Source organism: Tasmannia lanceolata, unplaced genomic scaffold (assembly GCF_043159265.1).
Source record: "Tasmannia lanceolata isolate RefF3 unplaced genomic scaffold, GAP_Taslan_0.1 ptg000013l, whole genome shotgun sequence".
In the NCBI taxonomy this organism is placed as follows: domain Eukaryota; kingdom Viridiplantae; phylum Streptophyta; class Magnoliopsida; order Canellales; family Winteraceae; genus Tasmannia; species Tasmannia lanceolata.
The window spans coordinates 2,361,827-2,384,421 of record NW_027518690.1 but is presented as its reverse complement, the minus strand read 5'-3'; the positions used below and the strand labels follow the sequence as shown (position 1 = coordinate 2,384,421).

Sequence of the window (22,595 nt, the reverse complement as noted above, 5' to 3'; positions counted from 1 at the left end):
TTTGGACTGTTTGAAACTTCATAGAAGTCTCAATTATTGTTGACAGTCTCTCTTATCGAGAATTTATATGATGGGTGACCGTGAAAACACGTGAAGTCTGAAAAAAGTAGGTACGGCCCACTTTTTTTGATGATCCAAACCGTTCATATGTTTGGGCACAACGTAAATAGGGTGTGTCCTAAAAATCATTTCCATAGGATCAACGTAAATAGGGTGTGTCCCAAAAATCATTTCCATAGGATCCTATAGAAATGATTTTTGGGACACACCCTATTTACGTTGTGCCCAAACAGATGAACGGTTTGGATCATAAAAAAAAGTGGGCCGTACCTACTTTTTTAGACTTCACGTGTTTTCACGGCCACCCATCGTATAAATTCTCCTCTTTTATCTTCCCTTTAGGTAAAGCAGATAATAATACGAAATATATATCCTCTCACTCAAACCATCTTCTCTACTTTTAAATGGGAATTGGATCGACCAACACTAATGTAATACGTTCTTTGGTCTCGTGCTTTGAATCAGTGTATCCATCTCGGTATTGGTATAAAACTTCAATCACACGCACAAGATTAACGATCCGGATAATGAGAGGCCTTGGAATTATAGTTGGTTTAATGCATTCTTGGTTAAGGTCCTTCCAAGCAACATAAACCATTTCTCGCAACTTCTCACACGCCTCTAGCTCAGTGCATATGTGCTCCTTCATGTAACACTCCACACTCGAAGGAATGTGCCCTCTTTCTTGTTCAAGCTACACATTAGAAACACAAGAATTAATGGTAATGTGGCAACACAAGTGAAAGCATGAATTTCATTATCTTCGAATTCACCATACCTTGTGTGATTGGATATCATCAACGAGTCTACAAATTAAAGAAGCTGACCTAATGAGATTAGGTTCTGTTTTAACCCAATCAAAGGCCTCTTTCTTCACAATTTCACCCATGCCAACAAAAGAAACTACAGTAAGTGCTGGATAAGCACAACTGATTAGTGCCACGTTCATATACTCCTCCATTGTTGGATGATGCCCTGAATGTAACCATTTGGCCTCAGCCAAGTAGGCTCTATTCAAACATTCAAACTGGGAAAACCAACAGAAGATAAATACAACTTGGTAAATACATGTATTAGAATACGTAAGAGATAAAGAGGAATGATCATTTTTATAAGCTGTGCACAAAACTCAATAGCATAAACCATCTCTGCTGTCACTATAATGAAAATATTTTTTTTCGTAGGTAAGTTGAGATTGAACCTGAAACCTCAAGGTTGAGATGCAAAGCCTCAACTCCTCAAGGGAAGTTCATCAATTTTTGTTTTGATGAGGATTAAACTATAAGGAAAGATGCTTTCAGGAAATTTCAAAAATAGCTATGCATACGTACGGCTTCTTTCAAGTAAGGTGCACGGTATTTTTCATCTGGCATTAATCCCTCCTCAATTTCATTGATAGTATTGAAGAGTGCAAGAAAAAACACTTTCATGTACTCTGGTAGTTGATCCGTGGCCTCAATATCCCACCTGAAAATTAAATCGCATTAGATTTACATTTTTAGGACTAAGAAAATCCCAACTCTGTTTGGTTGCAGAACTCGTAGTGTAGTGGTGTAAGTAGTCAACAGGGAGGAGACAAGCATTGGATTTACTGGAACTTACCTCGTAGAATAGTGGTAAATGGTGATTGGTTGTCAACCTTGTATGATAGTGATAGGAAGTGTCATTACCAATACAGAGAGAGAGAGAGAGAGAGAGAGAGAGAGAGAGAGAGAGAGAGATAATCTTTTTTGTGGTTTTTGGCTAGGATTTTATTGGGAAGAGACTAGGATGACACATCAACAGCCAAACAATGATTAACCAAGAGACGTCCTTGGTACTCTCCAAATATTTCAATTCAATATTGGCAACCTAACAAGTGGTTTTGCTGACGTGGCACCCAAATCCCAAGTAAAACCCCTAAGCCATCCCAGCTTTTGTACAACCAAACAGGCCATAAGAATGAAATTTTACATGCAAAATCCACAAGTCAGATCTTAACTTTAGAAGAATATCAGAAAGCACATTAAAAAGAAAATCCCAAACCTTTCGATTGTATGGGTCAATAGCTGGAGTTCCTCCAATGTACCATATACGTCGTAGATGTCATCCATCACAGATATAAATGAAATTATTTTGGTCATAATCATTCTACCTCCCGAATATTCTGGTTCAAAATATACTCCCAATATCCAGAAGTACAACTCCACAATTCTATCTCTAACGAATGGTAACTTTGTTGAAAGGTTAATGTTCTTCCACCACCTAAAAAAGGGAATAAACATAAAATATGTTAAGATTGTAATAGAATCCACCAGTATAAAAGAGGAAGGTCCTGATGTGAACCCCAATCTAGACTCTACAACTGGCACTAAAGAAGGGGAAGTGGCTGATGTGGACCTCACTCTTGGTTCTACAATTGACATTGCAGCACAAGTACAGGAAAAGATTATGCAAGGGTTAGAGCATCCAAAAATTCTAAGGCGGTTAGAAAGTGTTATGCCCAAAATCGGTTAACAGATATGGCAGTGACGTAAGAGCCGAGCTGGGGGGGAAGTAGAGTCCGGATGAGCTGTGTGCTGCACAGGAGCAAACGAGGTCAGAATGACCGACCCGGAGTGTACTCCGGACAGGCCCTTCGACACTCAAGTCAGTATGAGCCGGAGTGAAGAGGGTGTTTTTAAGAGTGGTGGGTGAGAATTTCAATACCCGATTTATGAGCTTTGGAAGCCTTTTTATAAGGAAGGTTTGGGGTAGGTAGGGAGTTAATGCCTCCAACGCAGGTGTCGACCAGCTATAGGTTCGGGTTCACCTACCCCGAGGGAATTACCAAACTACCCCTGCTGGCGAGGGTCCTGCGGTGGGCCCTCCTCTAGCCACGTGTTGGAAGCTAACAGGCTGCTGCGTTGTCGCACCCCATCAGTTGCCCCCCAGTTCTCCAAGTTATTATGGTGACTTGGGGAAATATGGTGGGGTACGCTTCCGATTGAGAGTGGTCGAGGCTTGTCCTGTGGCAGTCCTGAATCTGGAGCAGTCCGGATTTTGGAGCAGCCCGGAATCTGGGGGCAGTCCGAATTCAGGAGCAGTCCGGAAGTTGGGGCAGTCCGGGTTCCGGAGCAGTCCGGAAATTGGGGCAGTCCGGAAATCGGAGGCAGTCCGTAATCTGGAGGCAGTCCGGAAATTGGGGCAGTCCGGAATCTGGAGGCAGTCCGGAATCTGAAGCAGTCCGGAAATCGGAGGCAGTCCGGATTTTGGAGGCAGTCCGGAATCTGGTGGCAGTCCGGAATCTGGAGGCAGTCCGGAAAATGGAGGCAGTCCGGAGTTTGAATCAGTCCGGAAATTGGGGCAGTCCGGAATCTGGAGGCAGTCCGGAATCTGAAGCAGTCTGGAAATCGGAGGCAGTCCGGATTTTGGAGGCAGTCCGGAATCTGGTGGCAGTCCGGAATCTGGAGGCAGTCCGGAAAATGGAGGCAGTCCGGAGTCTGAATCAGCCCGGAAATTGGGGCAGCCCGGACTAATCTTTGTCGTTTAGCGACCCAGTCCGGCTTGGGCCGGACTGATTTTTGTCGTTTTGCGAAACGCGTCGTATCCAGTCCGGCTCGGGCCGGACTGCCTTTTGTCGTTTAGCGACACAGTCCGGCTTGGGCCGGACTGATTTTTGTCGTTTTGCGAAACGCGTCATATCCAGTCCGGCTTGGGCCGGACTGCTTTTTGTCGTTTTGCGAAACGCGTCATATCCAGTCCGGCTTGGGCCGGACTGTCTTTTGTCGTTTAGCGACCCAGTCCGGCTTGGGCCGGACTGATTTTTGTCCTTTTGCGAAACGCGTCATATCCAGTCCGGCTTGGGCCGGACTGCCTTTTGTCATTTAGCGACCCAGTCCGGCTTGGGCCGGACTGATTTTTGTCCTTTTGCGAAACGCGTCATATCCAGTCCGGCTTGGGCCGGACTGATTTTTGTCGTTTAGCGAAACGCGTCATATCCAGTCCGGCTTGGGCCGGACTGCCTTTTGTCGTTTAGCGAAACGCGTCATATCCAGTCCGGCTTGGGCCGGACTGCCTTTTGTCGTTTAGCGAAACGCGTCATATCCAGTCCGGCTTGGGCCGGACTGCTTGGAACTTGTCTTGAAGTTTGTGCCCGCCATTAATACAAGACACGTGGCACCCCTCGGGCGTCCTCGAGACGTGCGCCCTTCATTTAATGCACACCGCCTCAGAGAAATCTATATAAGAGTGGGTTTTGCCTTCTCACTTTCACTTTTTACTTCTCCTCCTTCTCCCCTCTTTTTCCTCTGTCGGTTCGGCGAAGCCCAGTTCGGCGAAGGTCAGTTCGGGCCGTGTAGTTTTTGTGAACGGCGGTGGATTCGGGAGCATTCAGTGTGATCCGGTAATTTTTCTTGAGCGCGTCTCATTCATTTCTTTTCCTGCTTTCATGTCTAGTAGCTCTAGTTCTGAGTCCGGTTCGGGGGAGTCGTCTTCTAGTAGTTCAGGGTCTAGATCGTTGATTAGGATCGAGGATAGGCCTACTTGGTCACCGGCCCCGAAAATGGCGAGTGTGACTGTTATAGGTAGTGATGAGGAGGGGGAGGACGAGGCAATATTAGACCTGAACACCGCTCCGCTTCTAACGGATAGTTACGTCCCACAAGGGGGGAGTGTTGGTAGTGACGCCGGCGAGGCGTCCACAACGTTTCAACCAGGCCGGGCCGTTGAGGTCGTAGCACGGGCCCGTATGGATGCCAACCCTACCTACAACATACAGGCTCTCAATGAGGAGAACTACCTGGATGAGTCCGCCATGGCAGTGATTAGGGATAAGTACTGCATCCCATCCAGGTTTGGACTGAGGGAGGCGACGGAGGGAGATAGAGCCTGTAACGAGAGCTCCGACATTCGCATATATGACGAGTCACTGAGGGCCGGACTCCGATTTCCTCTACACCCCTTCTTCGCTTCGGTGCTTCAGCATTACGGGCTAGCTCCGGCCCAAGTGGCGCCGAACTCGTGGAGGCTGCTCACGGGGTTTGTATACCTCATTCGGGGCCGGCTTCGGAGGGACTTGTCAGTACCGTTGTTCCGCGCGTGTGCGCAATTGAAGAAGCACAAGGGTGGGGGTTGGATTTACATTAGCCAGCGTCCGGAGATAAAAATGATCACTGGCATTCCCACCTCCATACACCTGTGGAGGAACAGGTTCTTTTATGTCGAGGACACGGAGTCCAGCGAGCCTTGGCCGGTCCCTTTGAAATGGGGAACCCCGGATACAGTCGCGATGAGTCGCAAACCGTTTCTCGAGGGTGAAGATGCGAGAACCCTCGCTCTACTTCGGGAGGTGCTGGACCATGAGGGGCCTGTTGATTGTTCAGAGTTTTGGTTGGGTTGGGCCTTAGTACTGCGACCCGGGCACGTACGTAGATAGCCTCCTTTGAAATTCGTCTCTTCACCCCTTTTTTTTTTTTTTTTTTAATTTCTTTTGTCTCTGACTGGTTTCGTTTTCGTCTATCTTTCAGAGATGCAGCAGCAGTCGTTAGTGGATAAGATGAGGAAGGGGGCCTTCGGGACGGTCCGTCAGGGCCAGAAAAGGAAGGCCCCAGAGACGGCGAGTCCGGCTCCGACTCAGGACGCACCGCCCCAGCCCAAGCCCAAGAGTTCGGTGAAACTGGTGAGTTCATCCGGCCGGGGCGCAGGGTCCTCGAAGACCGTGGCGACGTCTGCTGGCACCCTTCCGCCCCTGACGAGGCACGGTGATAACGTTTTTCGGCCGAACTGGGCCGTCCAAAAGACTGATTCCGGCCTTGGAGAGAGCCGGGTGTCTGTAGAGATTCAAACTAAATGTATTCTTGACAAAGACAAGCAACAGGTTCTCCACGAGCCGCCAGCTACGGCCGAAGAGGCCGTATTCTCTTCTCTTTATCAGGTAAGATGGCTGACGAGTACGCTTACTCTTTGCTCGCCTTCTGCTTTGTTTGCTTGTGTTAACACTTGCTCCTCTGTATTTTTACAGATCGGAGTGTACTTCAATGATCTGCGGGGGAAGAGTAAGAAATTCTCTGATGCTATAACTAAGTCTGAGGAGGAGAATGGGAAGTTGAAAAAGGAGGCGAAGGAGCTGAAGAAGTCCGTAGAAAAATCTGCCGAAGAGATCAGGCGGCTGAGAGAAGAGTTTGCCGCTCAGCTGGCCGCGCAGAAGGAGGAGGCGACGGAAGCCCTCAACGCTCAGAGGGAGAGAGCCCTATCGAGGCAGGCGACTGCCGTTCAGGAGAAGGAGGACGAACTCCTTCTTCTATCTAGTGAGGCCTACAAGATAGGGTTCTTTGACTGCCTTGGGCAGGTCAAGGATTCCAATCCGGGCGTTGACCTATCGAGGATGGTTATACCTGATCCACCGACGCTCACTGGCGAGGAGCCGGCCGCAGCTGACGCACTCTTGCCCCCGGGGGCAGATCCAGCGCGGGATGGGGGCGATGAGGCGCCCTGAGTTCTTTTCCTCCCCTTTTTTGGCGATTTCTTGATTCCTTTTTGTAATGGCCCCTTGGAGGCCCAACTCCCTTTTGTAATGGTCCTCTGAGGCCCCAACATATGAATGGAAAGAACTTTTGTTTGTCTAACTCTTCAATGCTTGTTCGTCTCTAGTTTATACTGCTTTTTTGTATGATGCGTAACTATCGCTCCAGGTAGGAGTCATGGACTTAGGAGTGGGCTCCCGGTCTTTGCGGAGACGAGCCGTGGCGAACCAAACGTTGAGTACCCTAGTTTTAGTGAACTGGGTTTCGAAGGAGCTTTGGTTTTTGCATCCGGGCTGGTTCCGGACCAGGAGTGGGCTCCCGGTCTTTGCGGAGACGAGCCGTGGCGAACCAAACGTTGAGTACCCTAGTTTTAGTGAACTGGGTTTCGAAGGAGCTTTGGTTTTTGCATCCGGGCTGGTTCCGGACCAGGAGTGGGCTCCCTGTCTTTGCGGAGACGAGCCGTGGCGAACCAAACGTTGAGTACCCTAGTTTTAGTGAACTGGGTTTCGAAATCTGACGGACACGAAGGAATTTGCAAAAAGAAAAGGTTCTTTCATTCACATTTAGGAGATATTTACAAAGTTTTTTTTTTGTGTGTGTCGGCTACTTTGCTACTGATGATATTTGCGAAGGTTCTTCGAGTTCTAGGCATGTGGTAATAGTTGTTCCTCGAGTGTTTCCAGTCTATAACTTCCCGGGCGAATCACCTCTTTTACCCGGTAAGGCCCTTCCCAGGTTGGGGAAAGCTTTCCGGCCTTCTTGGGTTGGGAGATAGCAGCTTTCCTTAAGACAAGATCTCTAACTCGAAACTCTCTAGGGCGTATCTTCGAGTCATGGTAGCGAGATACTTTCTGCTTGTAGGCGGCGACTCTTATTCGGGATTCTTCTCTGGCCTCCTCTAATAAGTCAAGATTCGCGCGGAGCCCGTCATCGTTGAGCTGTTCGTTGAAGTTGGAAATTCTAGCGGACGGGGTGCCTACATCGACAGGTATTACCGCCTCTGTTCCGAAGGACAGGTTGAATGGGGACTCACCCGTTGGTGTGCGCGGGGTGGTGCGATAGGCCCATAGGACGTGATACAGCTCATCTGCCCATCGACCAACTTTTTCGTCCAGTCTTTTCTTGATCCCTTGCAGCAGGATTCGGTTTGTGACTTCTGTCTGCCCGTTGGTCTGTGGGTGTGCTACGGAGGTGAACCTCTGCTCAATTTTCAGGTCGGAGCAAAACTTCCGAAAGTTTCGGCAGTCGAACTGTTTGCCGTTGTCTGTTATCAGGGCGCGAGGAATCCCGAATCTACAGACTACTGATTTCCAGAAGAAGTTCTGCACATTCTGTTCGGTGATCTGGGCTAGAGGTTCAGCCTCCACCCATTTGGTAAAGTAATCAATAGCCACCACTACGAAGGTGCGCCTTCCGGAGGCCGGTGGGAAGGGGCCCAAGATATCCATTCCCCAAATAGCGAAGGGTAGCGGGCTGACAATTGGGGCCATAGATACGGCGGGCTGATGAATGGTGGGGGAGAACTTTTGGCATTTCTCGCATCTCTTTACCAGGGTCAGCGCGTCTTGTCTCAACGTTGGCCAGTACAGACCTCTAAGGAGGACTTTGATCGCCAGGGCTTTGCCCCCCAAGTGCTCCCCGCAAATACCTTCGTGTGTCTCCTGCAGGGCATACGTGGCGTCGCTGGGCCGGAGACACTTTAAGTATGGGAGAGTATAGGATCTTTTGAACAAGTTCTCGCCATCAAGTGAAAAACGGGCTGCTCTTTGGATCACCTTGCGCGCTTCTCTCTTGGCCTCAGGCAGTTTCCCACTACGCAGGTAGTCGACGATCTCATCCATCCAGCAGGGCTCGTGTTCCACCTGCATTATCTCAGCAGCCTTTCTTTCGATACTGGAGGCCTGTAGGAACCACATGCATATATTCCCGAGAGTCGTGTATCCGGATGCGGCCAGCTTGGACAGTACATATGCCTTTGTGTTGTCCGTTCTGGGGATTCTGACAACCTCAAAACTTCTGAACTTGGAGGATAGTTGCCGGACCTGGGAGAGGTATTTAATCATTCGCTCGTCGCGGGCTTCGTATATACCTTGGATTTGGTTGGCGACCAACTGGGAGTCACAGTAAGCTTTCAATCTCTGGGCTCCGGTCTGGACTGCAAGATTCATTCCGGCGAGGAGTGCTTCATACTCAGCCTCATTGTTGGAAGCGCGAAAGCCGAACCTCAAGGCGTAGTCTAGTGTGAAACTGTCCGGTCCGGTTAAAACCAGACCGGCTCCGCAACCAGCCTTGTTTGAGGATCCGTCCACGTGCACTTCCCAAAGTGCTTCGGCGATTGAAGGATCATGCTCAACTGGTGGCATGGGGATGGTTCCTGCTCTGGCTCCATCTTCTGCTGGTTCTCCGGCTGTAGTAGCACCTTTCGCTGCTGGGGCTTGGGCGATTTCAGGTTCGGCGATCTGCTGGGGGATGGAGCACTCAGCTACGAAATCTGCCAATACTTAAGCCTTGATCGCGGGCCTGGGCATGTACCGGATGTCAAATTCACTCAATTCCATGGCCCATTTAACCAATCGTCCTGAAGTATCTGGCTTGTGGAGGACTTGTCTAAGCGGCTGGTCAGTTAGGACCTTTATCGTGTGAGCTTGGAAATACGGTCTCAACTTCCTGGCCGCCATTACCAGCGCGTAAGCCAATTTCTCGACCCGCTGGTACCTTATTTCGGCGTCGTGCAAGGCTTTGCTAACGTAGTAGACCGGTTTTTGTTGGCTGCGCTCTTCACGAACTAGGACCGCAGCCAGAGCCAGGGGGCTTATAGATAGATACAAGATTAGCTCCTCACCGGGCTCCGGTTTTGTCAATAGCGGTGGAGAGGACAAATATTGCTTCAGCTCCTCGAAGGAGGTTTGGCATTCCTCTGTCCAGGGCGAGGTTTTGAGGCCTTTGACTGCGTTGAAAAAAGGGAGACACCTCTCTGCAGATTTTGAGACGAAGCGCCCCAGCGCGGCTATCATCCCTGTCAGTCGTTGCACTTCTCTGATGGTTTTCGGCGGAGCGAGCTCCACCACGGCCTTGATTTTTTCTGGATTGGCCTCTATCCCTCTCTGGCTGACCATAAACCCCAGAAACTTCCCCGAGCTGACCCCAAAAGTGCACTTGGTGGGATTGAGTTTCATCTTATTGTCTCTCAGGACTTGAAACGTTTCTTCTAGATCGGAGACATGATCTTGCGAGCTTAGGCTTTTCACCAGCATGTCGTCGACGTATACTTCCATGTTGCGGCCAATCTGATTCCGGAAGAGTTTGTTTACAAGCCTCTGATACGTGGCCCCAGCATTCTTCAGGCCAAAGGGCATGACACGGTAGCAGTAAGTCCCCTGATCCGTTATGAAGGAGGTCTTCGGGATATCTGACTCATACATTCTGATCTGGTTATATCCAGAGAAGGCGTCCATGAAACTGAGCACTTCGTGACCTGCGGTGGCATCGATGAGCTGATCGATTTTTGGGAGCGGGTAGCTGTCCTTTGGACAGGCTTTATTCAAATCCGTGAAGTCGACGCAGGTTCTCCATTTCCCATTGGCCTTTTTCACCAGGACTACGTTTGCCAGCCAGTCCAGGTACTGGATTTCTCGGATGAAGTCAGCTCTTAGGAGTCTCTCCACCTCTTCTCTGATCGCCATCTGCCTTTCGAGGGAGAAGTGTCTCTTCTTCTGCTTCACCGGCCTGCAGGTCGGGTCGACACCTAGTCTGTGCGAACTGACCTCCGGGTTGATGCCGGGCATGTCCGTGGGGGCCCATGCGAAGACATCCGCATTGTCCTGGAGGAACCGGGTGAGGTTGTGCCGGACGCCGTCGTCAAGAGAGGAGCCGATCTGGACTACCTTTTCGTCATCTTTCTCGCACAGGGGGACGGGGACAAGGTCTTCGGCGGGCTGAGTTCCCTGAGCTTCGTCCCTCAAGTCCAGTAGCTCGATTGGCAACGACTCCGTCGCATTTCTGCCCTTAAGCGCCATTGCATAACATTCCCGAGATTGCGGCTGGTCTCCTCGAACTTCTCCCACGCCATTGGGCGTTATGAACTTCATCTTCTGGTGATAAGCGGACGCGATGGCGCGGATCAGGTTCTGGCCAGGCCGTCCTAAAATAGCGTTATAGACCGAGGTGGCCCTCACTACTAGGAAGTTGACCATGGCGAAGGCCTGGCAGGGCGGTTCTCCGACGAGGACAGGGAGCTCGATTTGTCCCTCAACCTTGACTACTTCTCCTGAAAAGCCGAAAAGATCTGAGTTTGCGGGCTTTAAGCGGTCATCACCTATCATCATTCTTTCGAAGGCGTGATAGTACAGAATGTCGGCTGAGCTCCCGTTGTCTACCAGGATTTTCCTCAGCTCCCAGTTTGCGACGAGCATAGTCAGGACTAGGGCGTCGTCATGTGGTAATATCAGGCCGTCAAGGTCCGCGTCCGAGAAGGAGATCTCATTCTCCGTCTTCGCTTTCTTGCTGCATGTATGCACGGCATTGACCCGGCGCGCATATGCTTTCCGAGCAGCGGAGGAGGTGCCTCCAGCCGCCGGGCCGCCCATGATTGTGCCAATGACTCCTCTTGGTTGGGAGCCGTGTGCTTCTGGCGGTGGACTGGACGGCGATGGAGACTGTCTTCAGACTGGGGGGGTTGAGACCGCCGAGGGCTTCGGCCCTGGGGACCCTTCTCCTTGGGGTCACTCCCGCGGGTGTCACTCCGGACATATTTTTTCAAGTAGCCTCTGCTGATTAACTGCTCGATCTCCTCCTTCAGCTGTCGGCAATCGTCTGTATCGTGTCCGTGGTCCCTGTGGAACCGGCAGTACTTCGATTTGTCTCTCCTGTTTCCCTTGGAGATCATTGGAGTTGGCCATTTTATGAACTCTTCTCCGCTGATGGCCACCAGTATATGCCTCCGGGAGGTGTTGAGAGGGGTGAAGTTTTCTTCCCTCCTGTGTGGGGATTTGTCCCTTCTGACGACCTTGTCGTCCCTGCGCTGCTTAGCATGGGGCTTGTCTTGGTTCCTGTCATCAGAGGTTCTCCTCCGACTCGAATCCAGAGCTGCCAGTGTCTCTTCTACAGATATGTACTCCTCTGCCCCGGACATTAGGTCTGCCAGGGAGTGAGGATTCCGGCGGGCCACTGCTCGGCGGAAATCATTCGATCTAGCACCCGCGAGAAGCGCGTTCGTAGCGGCCGAGGGGTCCAAATCTGGCACTTGGAGTGCCTCCCTGTTGAAGCGGCTGACGAAGGCTTTGAGAGGTTCATTATCCTCCTGCCGCAAGGTCATCAGGGATGCTGCTGTTTTCCTTGGCCTGCGGCTGCTCATGAAGTGACGAACTAGGTCTTCTCCGAAGTCCTCGAAGTTATTGATGGAGTTCGGTCGGATCCTTGAGTACCAATCCCTAGCTGCACCTGTGAGGGTTGTCAGGAATGCTCTACAGAGGAAACCGTCTGACGCACCGTGGAGGAGCATCAATGTCCGGAACGTCTCCAAATGGTCGACGGGGTCAATGGTCCCATCATACTGCGGGATAGCTGGCATTTTAAACCCCATTGGTGCTGGGGCACTCATCACATCGTCGGTGAACGGCGTTCTGCTCGAGAACGCCCTAGACACAGGCCGGCCTTGATCCTTAGCCAGCTCTTCGATTCTGTGGCCCATCTCTTCTATCCTTCGCATCACCGGGTCGTCTTTATGTTCTGGTGACCTGTTTCTCCCCACGGATTGGCCTGCGGCAGAGCCGGAGTGGCTCTCCGGACTCCGACGACGGGACCCTGATTTCGCCTGTGGCGCGCGCTCTTCATGAGCTCGGCGCCTTTGCGCAGAGCGAGACCTAGACCTCCTACGGCGGTGCGGCTCTGTCTGCGCATGCCTGGCTATGGGGTGACGGACTTGTCCGGGGGAATGGTGAGTCCGGTCTTCACTACGACGCGACGACCCTCCCCTGTGGATTTCTGGCCTTTCGAGGACAGGTTGTGGAGCTTCCGGAGGAGGTTGGGGAGGCGCCTGGAGCAGCTGCTGATACTGACCAACGAGAGCGGTCATCTGTTGGAAGAGAGCTTGGACTTGCTCTGGAGTCGGCATGGAGTTAAGATTTACGGAGCGAGGCTGGTTTTGTTCAGCCGTGGCGGAGGCTGCCACTACCAGCGAGGCGAGTCGCTCACTCCGAGTCCTGCCGGGTAGCACGGCTCGGGTGGTCCGTGCGGTTGGCACCCGCGCACTCTTGCGTCCTGCCATTTTTGTGAAGTGGTTGGAACAGCCTTTAGTTCAGTGGTCCCACGGATGGCGCCAATCTGTTATGCCCAAAATCGGTTAACAGATATGGCAGTGACGTAAGAGCCGAGCTGGGGGGGAAGTAGAGTCCGGATGAGCTGTGTGCTGCACAGGAGCAAACGAGGTCAGAATGACCGACCCGGAGTGTACTCCGGACAGGCCCTTCGACACTCAAGTCAGTATGAGCCGGAGTGAAGAGGGTGTTTTTAAGAGTGGTGGGTGAGAATTTCAATACCCGATTTATGAGCTTTGGAAGCCTTTTTATAAGGAAGGTTTGGGGTAGGTAGGGAGTTAATGCCTCCAACGCAGGTGTCGACCAGCTATAGGTTCGGGTTCACCTACACCGAGGGAATTACCAAACTACCCCTGCTGGCGAGGGTCCTGCGGTGGGCCCTCCTCTAGCCACGTGTTGGAAGCTAACAGGCTGCTGCGTTGTCGCACCCCATCAGAAAGGTTGAAGGACAAGGCAGCCAAGAGAGGAAACAGAGTGATAAGTCTGTAGAGAAGGGACGCTTGTGTTTTTGTACATTTGTACGTAGGGGTGTTCATTATTCGGTTATAACCGAATAACCGAACCGAACCGAATTGGTTTGGGGTTCGGTTCGGTTTTTCTTCTCTCCGGTTCGGTTTCGGTTATTTTTGTTTTGGAAATTCGGTTATTCGGGTTCGGTTTCAGTTATCTCAAAAAAAAATCGGTTAGCCAAATAACCGAAATTATGGATAAAAACCATTATTTTTCCAAAAAAAGTGCTATATGGTCACCCCGTAGGATGATCAAAACCGTCCATTTGATTTATCACAACTTAATTATGTAGTGCTCAAAAAATCATTTCGATAGGATGATCCTAGCCCTCCGATCCGAATTGGTTTCAGGTGTGAATGTTGGAGGAGGAGCTCCTGTAGCAGAAGACTCTCTTCTTTCTCATCTTCTTCCCTGTTAGTTCAGGTGAAGACCTCTGCTACAGATCCATATACAGTTCTTCTCTTCTTGTCTCCTTTCAATTTTCTATTCTTCTAGTCTCCTTTCTTTCTTTACCAGTATTAGTTCATTTTCCTCTTCATAAAATCTCTATTAATCAATTAGTTTAGATTTGTTTGAGTTCCTTTTGGATCTAGAGCTACAGGAGGGTTATTCCATATTTTTTTTGAGTTAGGTCTTGCATCTAGCAAGAACTCTAACTAGATCCACATCAGGTCCAGAATTTGAGCTAGCTTTGTTATTTTCATTTCATTCTTTGCTACTTATGTTTTCGAACATCATATTTCTATCAAGTCCTCTAAACATTCATTTCTCAGAAAAACAAAAAATCCTTTAAACATTCATATTGATTGTCTTGGAGATGATAGAAAATAGAGTATCATGTAGTCCATGCAATTTACCTTGAGATGTCTCTTAACTCACTTTGGTGAATTGATTGTAATAAATTGAAATCCAACTTTGCGAGTTCTAGTAGTACTTCATCCCTTTCAGACTCTTCTTGGTAGAAAGAGATATATTCTCTTGCATTCAGCCTCTGTAGATTCTTGTGCAGAGGCAACTCCAAGGCTTTCTCTACATGTCTCGCAAGAGTAGAGCCTAGATGGGGTAACATGGACTTAAGATGCTTTACTGTGAATGCCAAAGCATCATCTAGGACATCTTCTCCTTGTGTCCTAAGATGTGCCGCTTCATATAAACTCAACACGCCTCGTGCATCACTGGTTAACATCGCATTGAAATTTCCTTCATCATCCTTAAATTTGCGAAAACCATCTGTTTTACAATTGTTTTTAAGACAGTCATCACGAAGTTGCAATGATGAAAATGGTGCCCACATGTAACATATATTATCTGTTAATTAAAGCACACAGGTAATTGAAACCATCAAAAAAATGACAAAGGTTCATACCAGAAGGGATATTATATCCTTGTTGCCTAAGTAGGCGGAATCGTAGAGAAACAACATGAAGATCATCATCATTGTCACCACAATTAGAATAAGAATCGTACATGCAGCTTAATGCCTCTTCGATTTGCATTTTGAATTGATAGGCTAGTCCGAGGCGCTGAAGCTCATTGATCATAATCATTTCTTGCAAAGGGTTACTGGGATTGCTTAGCTTCCACTTCACTTGTTCTTTTAGTTCCTCGATCCTTTGCCTTGCCGACTCATAAGGAACCTGCACGAATAGCTTACAAAACTAAAGCCATGACACTAGTTAAACAAACAATGGAATCACCATTCTTATTAATTGCTAAATACATTTAAAAAGTGTTGGCGCGGTTTGGTCTCCTTCAGTCTGGCTGTGTGAACTAGGGTGCGTATGTGTGATCGTGTGTGTATGTGCGGGCGTGCCAACCTCTCCCAAGGCACGAATCCAGAAACTCAATTCAAGGGGGTTCCACTGCCTTTACACAGACGGGAAGAACATTTTATGTGGGAAGCTCAGTGTTTAAAAAGGAGATAAAGAAAAGGGGGTGCCCACACGCTTGGGGAGTGGAGGCCACTCAAGGTCGAAAGACCGTCCAACTCAAACCAAACAATAACAACTACAACTACGGAAAAGTAAAGGGTACAGGTAGTGAAAAATAAAGATAAAATGCTAATACATGTTTGGATTTGGTTCTAGGACCCCTTCCTTGGAGACAGACGCCTCCTTATATAGTTTTATTCAGGCAACTGCTCCTCATTACTCCACGTTCTTCTTGGAGGGAAACTTTTTGGTAACTACCCATTATGAGCCACATTATTTTCATGTCCTCCATAGTCCAAGTGGATATCTTCCACCTTCCCACGACTGGCAACAAACATGCCTCGTCCTTGAGTCAGCCCAAACAGATAGTATCATTCTAATTCAATCCCATTTGACTGACAAATGTGCTCTAATGGGGTTTTCAACAACTGTTCATCCCTATTGTTTTGGTTTATGCACGTTCTCCTATATGTCAATTGAGTGCCACTGTGGCATGTAATTCCGTAGACTCAGACTACGTGGATGGTCACTTATTGATCCAGTGAACACTGCCCAAAATGGGTGTAAACAAAGAGATACCATTAAATGGCATTATGCTAGTTTTAGGTAATCAGAATCATGATGATGAGGAAGAAGATGAAGATTTTATACATCAACAAATGTCAAGATAAAATGGGAAGAAAGGAAAGGGGAAGGAACTTATTTTGGATGTTCAAAGTAAGCATGTAATCCCTTACAGACCATGAAAATCGATACCACAAAAATAGGTGTAGCAGGGATGAGGAATCAATTCATTGAGATGTTTCCTGTATCTGAGCTTGACCTCTATGTATAGAAGCCAGATAGAGGGATGGTTGTTGGGAGATCTCTAAGGTTTCACCTTGGAACAAAAACGCTTAACCTCTAACAGAAGAGACATTAAGGGGCTAGATCTTAAATGGTTTTTGCAATAAGAAACAATATATGGTCTTAAAACCAATTAAAAGTCGCTTCTTCGTAATGAAAAAAACCTCTGAAAGCTCTACAGCATGGTTACTACACGAATATATTCGCTAATAGTAAATATATTTATTTAAATTTGAAAAATAGTTCTCGAAGAGTGACCATTAATTAATGATGAATCCAATGAAACTACCGATGTACTGAGTTATTGTTTAAATATGAAGGAATCATTCCCAATTTGATACATACTTTAGTTTGTTTATTTGCTCAGCAATATCCTATATAGTTTTTTCTGAGATTGAATTCCAGTATTCTAATAGCAAAAGCTGTTAATTGTTTGCATGGTGGCTAAACAAGGAAAGCTAATCACAATCCACACTACTTCGTTATGATTTTAAGAATCGATCTTGAGTCCAAAACTGATTATTGGACACAATATTTAATTTTTGTAAATGTTACATTCGATCGCTTTCCTTTCCCGGGCCACCCCTTGTAGTGTAAAACGAGTAGTCATAAATACAATAGAGAGGTGGCCAAATGAAGAAAAGGAGGCCAATAGACTACTTTCCTTAATTTTGGTTCAAATAATCTGTTTTGGATCAATTCTCAAAATCCAAAAGTGTACGAACGAGTAACCAATGACGGTAAAATTCTAAATAAGTCCACACTGAACCATGGTTTGAAATTTCGGTCGAAATATTAAATTAATTTTTAAAAAACAGGTATTTTGGGTTAAATTTCGGAAAAAAAAAGAAATTTCGGCAGAAATAAAATACCGTTTCGGAAATTTCGGATTTCGGTGTCGTATCCACTGAAATCCGAAATTCGGTCGAAATTTAAAACCATGCACTGAACTTGCAACCCTATAATCTCTCTCTCTCTCTCTCTCTCTCTCTCTCTCTCTCTCTCTCTCTCTCTCTCTCTCTCTCTCTCGTGAAACTTTTGTGATTGGGTTGAATCGAGAATGAAGTTTTCATTCTGTACATGCCAGATCATGAATTAGTAACTGCATCCAATCTCCAAAAGTCTTCATTCACGTGGTGGACAGACCAGCCTCGAAATGCCTTGTGCGATGGACCCTAGCAAATAGTCCCCCCCCCCACCACCACACACACACACAAACATATATATATATATATATATATATATATATATATATATATATATATATATATATATATATATATATATATATATATATATATATATATATATATATATATATGTGTGTGTGTGTGTGTGTGTGTTCAGGTGATGGTAGTTACCATTTCATGTGAAGAGGATTCAAGGAAGAGATCACCCCAAATGGTCGGATGATAGTTTGCTGACTTACGAACAACCCCCTTTCCCTCGACGGATGAATGGTGTGTGAGTGAAGAATCTGAGGGGCAAGCGACATGAGCCATAACTAAGTAGGGGAAGAATGCTACAAAGATTCTGATTCAAGATAAACGCGATTTGGAGGTAAAGAAGCTTGAGAATTTAAAGGACTGGGTTAGAGTCGATCCACCATTGTCAATAAATAGAGGGAATGACATGCACACAGAGAGAAGATAACGAAAATCATAACACGTCTTTCACTTCATATCGAGAGAAGCATCTTTGAAATTGACTCATTAGCAATCATAACACGTTTTTCATTTTCTAATTATGGAGAGAGAAGCATCTTTGGGTTTTTATCATACTTCATTTTTCATTTGCAAATAAAAATGAGAAGTACCACCTCCCCCCCCCCCACACACACACACACAAATAAGATGCTTCTCATTTTCCAATAACTTCTTACTACTTACTCATTTTGTGTAATTGTGTTAGGTGGTGTTATAAGATGATGTCATCCACCTTTTACATGTTGTTTAGACTTACATGTACTTGTAATGCTCACAATATCAAAACAAGGTGGTGGAAAGGAAAACGGAACTTGGAAAGAGGAAAATGACATGATGAGATTGTGGGCCAGAATTGTTGGGGTCTAACAAAACTAGCGTAAATTCCATTTGGTTTCATTCTTAATTACCTCTATTTTGGTTGTCTGGTACCTTAATGGGCTCTCTTCATTTCACGAGAATGTGACATATAACCAAACAACTTCAATGATACGATGGGTCGAATTCGCAGTGACCTTGTTGGGGCCAAAACCGGTCACCTACCACAGTAACTACATATATACGGCGTGGGGACCTAGAACGCCCTTGGTCAAACAACCGCCACATAGACTTGCCTTCCGAACAGCAAGCTCAACCCACATGGTACGTTACAGCCACACAAAGTAAAGTAGTAAAGTGCGAACCGCAACCGCGTCCGATGAGCTCTCACCGACCATGCGACACATCAATGCTAATCATGGTACCTTCCTACGACGTCCCGTTGCCGGTCACACCATCATCATGAAATGCCTAAGCTCCCCTGCTACACCATCGTCATGAAATGTCCAATAAAGTAAACTGTGCACCGTTCTCACGTCCAATGAGCTCTCACCGACCATGCGACACATCACTGCTAATCATGGTACCTCCCTGCGACGTCCCGTCGCCGGTCACACCATCGTCATAAAATGCCTAAGCTCCCCTGCTACACCATCGTCATGAAATGTCCAATAAAGTAAACTGCACACCGTTCCCACGTCCAATGAGCTCTCACCGACCATGCGACACATCACTGCTAATCATGGTACCTCCCTGCGACGTCCCGTCGCCGGTCACACCATCGTCATGAAATGCCTAAGCTCCCCTGCTTCACCATCGTCATGAAATGTCCAATAAAGTAAAGTGCACACTGTTCCCACGTCCAATGAGCTCTCACCGACCATGCGACACATCACTGCTAATCATGGTACCTCCCTGCGACGTCCCGTCGCCTGTCACACCATCGTCATGAAATGCCTAAGCTCCCCTGCTACACCATCGTCATGAAATGTCCAATAAAGTAAAGTGCACACTGTTCCCACGTCCAATGAGCTCTCACCGACCATGCGACACATCACTGCTAATCATGGTACCTCCCTGCGACGTCCCGTCGCCTGTCACACCATCGTCATGAAATGCCTAAGCTCCCCTGCTATACCATCGTCATGAAATGTCCACTAAAGTAAACTGCACACCGTTCCCGTGTCCAATGAGCTCTCACCAACCATGCTATACCATCGTCATGAAATGTCCAATAAAGTAAACTGCACACCGTTCCCGTGTCCAAGGAGCTCTCACCAACCATGCGACACATCAATGCTAATCATGGTACCTCCCTGCGACGTCCCGTCGCCGGTCACACCATCGTCATGAAATGCCTAAGCTTCCCTGCTACACCATCGTCATGAAATGTCCAATAAAGTAAACTGTACACTGTTCCCACGTCCAATGAGCTCTCACCGACCATGCAACACATCACTGCTAATCATGGTACCTCCCTGCAACGTCCCGTCGCCAGTCACACCATCGTCGTGAAATGCCTAAGCTCCCTTGCTACACCATCGTCATGAAATGTCCAATAAAGTAAACTGCACACCGCTCCCACGTCCAATGAGCTCTCACCGACCATGCGACACATCATTGCTAATCATGGTACCTCCCTGCGACGTCCCGTCGCCTGTCACACCATCGTCATGAAATGCCTAAGCTCCCCTGCTATACCATCGTCATGAAATGTCTACTAAAGTAAACTGCACACCGTTCCCGTGTCCAATGAGCTCTCACCAACCATTCTATACCATCATCATGAAATGTCCAATAAAGTAAACTGCACACCATTCCCGTGTCTAATGAACTCTCACCAACCATGCGACACATCAATGCTAATCATGGTACCTCCCTGCGACGTCCCGTCGCCGGTCACACCATCGTCATGAAATGCCTAAGCTCCCCTGCTACACCATCGTCATGAAATGTCCAATAAAGTAAACTTCACACCGTTCCCACGTCCAATGTGCTCTCACCGACCATGTGACACATCACTGCTAATCATGGTACCTCCCTGCAACGTCCCGTCGCCTGTCACACCATCGTCATGCAATGCCTAAGCTTCCCTGCTATACCATAGTCATGAAATGTCCACTAAAGTAAACTGCACACCGTTCCCGTGTCCAATGAGCTCTCACCAACCATGCTATACCATCGTCATGAAATGTCCAATAAAGTAAACTGCACACCGTTCCCGTGTCCAATGAGCTCTCACCAACCATGCGACACATCAATGCTAATCATGGTACCTCCCTGCGACGTCCCGTCGCCTGTCACACCATCGTCATGAAATGGCTAAGCTCCCCTGCTACACCATCGTCATGAAATGTCCATTAAAGTAAATTGCGCACCGTTCCCGCGTCCAATGAGGTCTCACCGACCATGCGACACATCAATGCTAATCATGGTACCTCCCTGCGACATTTTCGCCAATGCCAATGGCCTCAGACCGAAGCTTGTGCCCTTGTGTCCTTCCATCGCCCCCTCCATCTCCACCCACCAACATCTCTCCTCGGATAAGCATGGGCCGACTAGCGTCCGGACCAGCGCACCCGTCTCGTCCCCAACCCATGTCCATCCGCTCGACCATTTAGTGTGACCAGTGACATGCGGGAGGATGACGACCTTAGGGGATAGATCTAAAGGCTTAACCAAACGGCGACCAGAATAATGGGTTAGAGTGTATGCCCTAAAAGCCAGTTCTTGTTGTACTGAAACTTTCATTTTAATAAGAATTCATTGTTTCATGACATTTATTTGGTACTTCTTGGAGTGTGTGATGTGCTTCTTGACACAGGTTTGCCTTCGATAGCATCGAAGGATGGGTCATGCACACATAGAGAATTTGTGGCGGGGAGATGTGACCTTTTGATTCTTTGCAAACCTAGAGTGTATGCCCTAAAAGCTAGTTCTTCTCATACCTGTATACAACCAGCATCAAACCTGCTTCCATACACACATAGGAGTGGCATATCTCAATCACGGGTAGGGGTGCAACTTGGGTCGGGCTCAACCCGAACCCGACGGGTTCAACCCGATTTTGGCTCGGGTTGGGTTGGCATTTTCTCGGGTTGGGTTGGGAAAATCCAACCCGATTTAATTTTAGGTTGGGTTAGGGTTGAGGCCTTGGCAACCCGACCCAACCTGAATCCGACCTCTATCCTCTAGTTTTCTCATGTTTTTTCTAGGATTATGCATTTTTCCTTGTATTTTTCTATTTGACCCGAGATGAACCCGACTCAACCCAAACCCAACCCGACCCGATTTGGAGCGGGGGTTGGGTTAGGGTTGACATCCTCAACCCGAGGCTCGGGTTGGGTTGGGCTAGGGTTGAGAGAATGCTATCTCGGGTTGGGTTAGGGTAGGCCTCAACCGGACCCAACCCGACCCGAGTTGCACCCCTAATCACGGGATAGTTGACTCTAAGCATGTGGAATGGGTCCGATGATTGGATCACGTACTGAACGGATCACTTTAAAGAATAACCTTTGGACAAGGATTTGGATAAGGTTATTCGGTTAGACAGGACTCCTGGATATGCCCATAGACCCGAGGGGTCGTTTGGTCTGTAAGTGAGCCTTATGGCTTTGGTCTATCTAACCGTACTCCTCAGTTACTAGGTCATCGGGCAAACTCATGGGATCAACAGTGATGCCCAACAAGGAATCCTCCAACTCTCTATAAGAGGGATTGCATTTACAGTTTCGATCTCAACTAAGTCCTTTGGTAAAGGGCTGGCCAACCGATTGATAAAAGTGTTAATCAAAAGTTTTTGGAAAACTTTGTTTTGAAAAGATACTTTACAAATGCATTTGCGGACTTAAAGTGATAGATCGAAAGGTATACCATTGAGCGGGCTCAGGGCGTAAGTTATGTCCACCTCCGGTAGGACCCAACTCGGTAAATGTCAGTCTAGGGTTCGTCAAGAGTTGGGGTTCCTTCTCGCAAGAGGGGATAAATCCGTTCGGGTAATGTTATCATTTTTTAAAAGAAATAAGGGTATTATTGGAAAAATGCATTACTCAGTGAACTTGAGAAGGACACCCCTTCTACATCATACCAGTGAAACACTGCTGTTGGGTGTCTCAAGTAATCCAAAGGGGCAGATATATCACTTCCCAAAATTTAGGCACTGTTCGTTTCGGATTATGGACAACAGATTGTGCATGACAACGGATTCTATAATTGGCTGCCCAAAAAACGATGTTCGATTGATAAGATTAATGAGCGATTATTCGAAACCAACAAAAACCATTAGATGTTGGAGATTTTCGGAATTCTGAATTTTTTTCCAATAATGTACAAGTTTCTTTTAAAAAATGCATTTAATTGCTTGAGAAGGACAAGTTAATTGCTTGAGAAGGACAAGTTAATTGCTTGGTATGGTTTGGGCATCCTCCAATA

At 47.6% G+C, this 22,595-nt stretch overlaps 1 protein-coding gene across 2 annotated transcripts; it reads right to left on the bottom strand.

Annotated features, from left to right (window-relative positions):
- Positions 1-275: 275 nt before the first annotated feature.
- Positions 276-17,798, bottom strand: LOC143889489 (beta-cubebene synthase-like). Of its 2 annotated transcripts, none has more exons than XM_077393719.1 (7): positions 17,505-17,798; positions 14,733-15,003; positions 14,224-14,596; positions 2,086-2,304; positions 1,392-1,527; positions 839-1,087; positions 276-754 (listed from the first exon to the last, which is right to left on the bottom strand). In XM_077393719.1, exons 1-7 carry the CDS (start codon positions 17,643-17,645, stop codon positions 461-463), a joined length of 1,683 nt encoding a protein of 560 aa, XP_077249834.1. In that variant the 5' UTR covers positions 17,646-17,798; the 3' UTR covers positions 276-460. The 2 variants fall into 2 exon arrangements, with proteins under 2 accessions (XP_077249834.1, XP_077249835.1); XM_077393720.1 differs by lacking the exon at positions 17,505-17,798 and adding an exon at positions 17,016-17,328.
- Positions 17,799-22,595: the final 4,797 nt, after the last annotated feature.

What these genes read in the sequence shown, in the direction of transcription:
- LOC143889489 (XM_077393719.1), bottom strand. Translation starts at nt 17,645, where the DNA reads ATGGCTCATGTCGCTTGCCCCTCAGATTCTTCACTCACACACCATTCA. An exon ending in AGGATATAATATCCCTTCTG is followed by an intron (nt 14,597 to 14,732) that starts GTATGAACCTTT and finishes ATTGTAAAACAG; the next exon opens with ATGGTTTTCGCAAATTTAAG. An exon ending in ATGATATCCAATCACACAAG is followed by an intron (nt 755 to 838) that starts GTATGGTGAATT and finishes TCTAATGTGTAG; the next exon opens with CTTGAACAAGAAAGAGGGCA.